Source organism: Apium graveolens, chromosome 1, assembly GCF_009905375.1.
Source record: "Apium graveolens cultivar Ventura chromosome 1, ASM990537v1, whole genome shotgun sequence".
Taxonomy (NCBI): Eukaryota; Viridiplantae; Streptophyta; class Magnoliopsida; order Apiales; family Apiaceae; genus Apium; species Apium graveolens.
This window is the reverse complement of record NC_133647.1, coordinates 15,374,459-15,378,174: the sequence shown is the minus strand read 5'-3', so window position 1 is coordinate 15,378,174 and position 3,716 is coordinate 15,374,459. Positions and strand designations below refer to the sequence as shown.

The 3,716-nt window shown below is 44.2% G+C and overlaps 1 protein-coding gene across 1 annotated transcript; it reads left to right on the top strand.

Annotated features, from left to right (window-relative positions):
• The first annotated feature begins 2,116 nt into the window (after window positions 1-2,116).
• LOC141716757 (uncharacterized) lies at window positions 2,117-3,436 on the top strand. Its single transcript, XM_074518966.1, has 2 exons — window positions 2,117-2,527; window positions 3,356-3,436. Exons 1-2 carry the CDS (start codon window positions 2,117-2,119, stop codon window positions 3,434-3,436), a joined length of 492 nt encoding a protein of 163 aa, XP_074375067.1.
• Window positions 3,437-3,716: the final 280 nt, after the last annotated feature.

Here is a 3,716-nt window from a genome sequence, read left to right as displayed (position 1 = left end):
TGGTAAAAATTAAGGGAGCGAATGACCATATCGAACACTTGATGGAAATGTTTAACATTTTAAGGAGGTTTTGCATGAAGTTGAACCCAAAAAAGTGTGTATTCGGTGTGGAGTCGGGTAAGTTTCTCGGGTTCATCATCAACCATCGGGGAATCGAGGCCAATCCCGCAAAGATTAAGGCATTGTTGGATATGAAATCGCTCGCCAATGTGAAACAGGTGCAAAGTTTAACTGGGAGGATTGCCGTGTTAAATCGATTTATTTCCAAATCTTCTGACATATGCAAGGAATTCTTTAAGGCGATTAAGTTGGCAGGGAAAGACTGCGTATGGACACCAGAATGCGAAGAGGCTTTCAGAAGGATTAAGGAACAACTGGGAAACCCTCCCATGTTGTTAAAACCGTTAGATGGAGAATCTCTAATTCTGTACCTCGCGGTGTCGGAATATTCAATCAGCGCTGTTCTGGTAAAGGAGGAAGATGGGCAACAGTCACCAGTGTATTATGTGAGCAAGCGATTACACGACGCTGAGACTCGCTACACAAGCATGGGGAAACCGGTTTATGCCTTGATCCTTGCGTCAAGGAAATTACGGCCGTACTTCCAGGCCCATAGAATCGAAGTCTGTACGGCATATCCACTACGGCAAGTCCTTCGCAATCCAGAATCCTCAGGGAGGATGTTGAAATGGGCCGTGGAAGTGGGACAGTTTGACTTGGAATACATGCCCCGTACAATAATTAAAGGACAAACCTTAGCCGATTTTTTGTTGGAATTCGATTATGCGGTTGATGATAAGGCTTTGATGGTGTTGCAGCCCCCTCGTAATGAAGAATCTTTAGAAGAATTTTCACATACTTGGTGGATCTTGCATGTGGATGGGGCAGTAAACAATGGGGGAGCAGGTGCAGGTATAGTACTCGTGTCTCCAGAAGGCCATCACCTAATGAGCGTAATTCACTTCAAATTTTATGCAACAAATAATGATGCGGAGTATGAAGTATTGATTAATGGCCTAAAGATCACTCTAGAAATGGGAGTGCGGAACCTAATTGCGATGAGTGACTCGGAGCTAGTGGTAAATCAGGTGAATGGGGGGTTTCAAGCTCGAGGACTGCGGACAGAATTGTACTTGAGATGCACGCAACACCTGATTGAAAAGTTCAGAGAAGTCAGGCTGGAATGTGTACCATGGGAGAAGAACATCAACGCGGATGCCCTGTCAAAAATGGGGTCGCAGCAGGAAGCTGTGCTACTGGGAACTATACCCCTAGAGATCGAGGAGATTCCTAGTATCCCGGAGGTAGAAATGATGCAAGTAGAGGAGGCGCCCAAGGAAACATGGATGACACCCATTCTCGCTTATATTCACAAAGGAACCCTCCACGAGGATAAGTTCAAGGCTCGTCAACTCCGTTACCAGGCTGCGAGGTATGTGGTGTACGATGAAGTTTTGTATAAGAGAGGCTTTAGTCGACCGCTGCTCAGATGTGTTGATGACGAAGAAGGAAATTACATCTTAAGGGAGGTGCATGAAGAAATTTGTGGTAATCACTCGGGGGGTAACTCATTGGCAATGAAATTTTTGCGCCAAGGATATTATTGGCCTACGATGAAAGAGGATGCGGCGAATTTCGTCAGAGCATGCGATCGCTGTCAATGCTTTGCAAACTACTCATCTATGCCAGCGACGCTCTTGACATCTATGGTAAGCCCGTGGCCATTTGCTATGTTGAAGATAGATCTTATTGGCGAACTCCCCAAGGCTAAAGGGGATGTCAAGTATGCGGTAGTCGCGGTTGATTATTTTTCTAAGTGGGCAGAGGCTATGCCATTGGCTACTATCACCGCAAAGAAAATCAGAGATTTTGTTTTCAACTCCATCATGTGCAGGTTTGGAATCCCTTACAAGCTTGTATCTGACAACGAAAGCAATTTGACAGCAAGGAGTTGCGATAATTATGTGAGGATTTGAAAATTAAGAAGGAGTTTGCAGCGGTCTATCATCCTCAAAGCAATGGGCAGACAGAAGCTGTGAATAAAATAATAAAGCACACCCTTAAGACCAAACTGGAAGAGCACAAAGGGAATTGGCCTGAAGAACTCCTAAAAGTGATGTGGTCCTACAACACTACTCCACGATCTACTACGGGAGAAACTCCATTTATGCTGACTTACGGCTATGAAGCCATGGTCCCCGTGGAAGTTGGTTCGGGGTCGCTTCGCAGTGATGATTACACGGAGGAGGATGCAGAGGTTAATCAAAGGCTTCATTTGGATCTTTTGGAAGAAACAAGGGAGAATTCTCAGCTGAGGCTTGCGGCGTATCAGCAACGTGTAGCAAGGTATTATAACAAGGTAAAAGGACAGCTACTAAAGGTAGGGGATTTGGTGCTCAGGAAGGTGATGCCAAACACGAAGAATCCCCAGCACGGAGTGTTTGGAGCTAATTGGGAAGGACCGTATAAGATAAAAGCAATTTTGTGGAAAGGGACTTATCACCTTGAGGATGTGGAAGGGAAGCTGGTTCCGCGAGCGTGGAACGCGGAACATCTCCGAAAGTATTATCAGTAAGGCGCGGCTTTGGCCCCTTACGTACCTCTTTTATTATATATTTAGAGCTATGCCCATATTATATACTAGAATTAAATAAATTCCTCCTAGCCTAGGGGGGTAGTGCATGTACTACTTACCTTAGAACTAGTTGAAGGATCATTTTTTCGAATAAAATCACAGAGCATAGTAGCTGTGGGACTGGTGCACTTCTGACACCAGAGCGCATTATTAATGAAAACCTTAAAATTTTCGAAAAGTTATTTGCTTGTTAGTTTACTTGGTGATATGACGCGTCCAAGCCATAGGGCGCGCCCTTATTGATAGTTCTATACAGATGTTAGAAAGAACAACAAGACTCAAGTAAAAATGGAACTGAGACGTGTACTATTTCCAAGGATGCGCCCGAGTTATCTTGGTTGATGCTCTGACAGTTTTGTGTTTCCTTAAAAACATAAATAAAAGGAAAGACGCGTCCTTGCTTAGGACGCGCCCCAAACGCACTTGTGCCTTCAGATAAGACAATGCAGAAACAAAAAAGAAACGGCGCGTCCAAATACAGAGGACGCGCCCATATATAGGTCAAGGTAAAGTGATAAAGTAGAAGATATGCATAGAGGTAAATTAAAGAGAAATATCATGAAAATGGGCAAATAAATGAAGTTCAAAAGTAATCATTACAATTTACAAGGCTTCCTGGGGCCCGCACCCTTAAAGTAGTTCAGGTAATAACTTCATGAATAAATATAGGACGCGTCCTAAGCAGGAGGCAGTCCTGAGGCTTGTCTTGGTCGCCTGCAGGAGGAGGTTGAGTGTGAAGTGGAGAAGGAGCAGGAGACGCGCCCTCTACTTCCAAACCAAGAAAAATCATTTTGCTCTTAATGGAATCCGCAGCCCTGATTCTGAAGTCATTTACCCATATCTGGGTGTCTACATCGAACTTCGAAAAAGAATACTCTGGGTCATTTGCAATAAACCCAGAGCACCATTCCTCGAATCCAGCTGCGAAGCCATTTTAATAAACTATCTTTTTCTCCTCTCTCCATCCATGCAGTCTGTCATCGTTTAGAGTGTCAAGCTCCAGCTGCATGGTGGAATTCAGAGTGATAACACTATCCATTGCTTTCTCCATAGAAATGATATTACCGTCCAGTATGCCTTT

Coding starts and splice junctions, on each gene's coding strand:
- LOC141716757 (XM_074518966.1), top strand. CDS start 2,117: ATGTGGTCCTACAACACTACTCCACGATCTACTACGGGAGAAACTCCA. Junction 2,528..3,355: donor AGGATGTGGAAGGGAAGCTG/GTTCCGCGAGCG, acceptor GGTCGCCTGCAG/GAGGAGGTTGAGTGTGAAGT.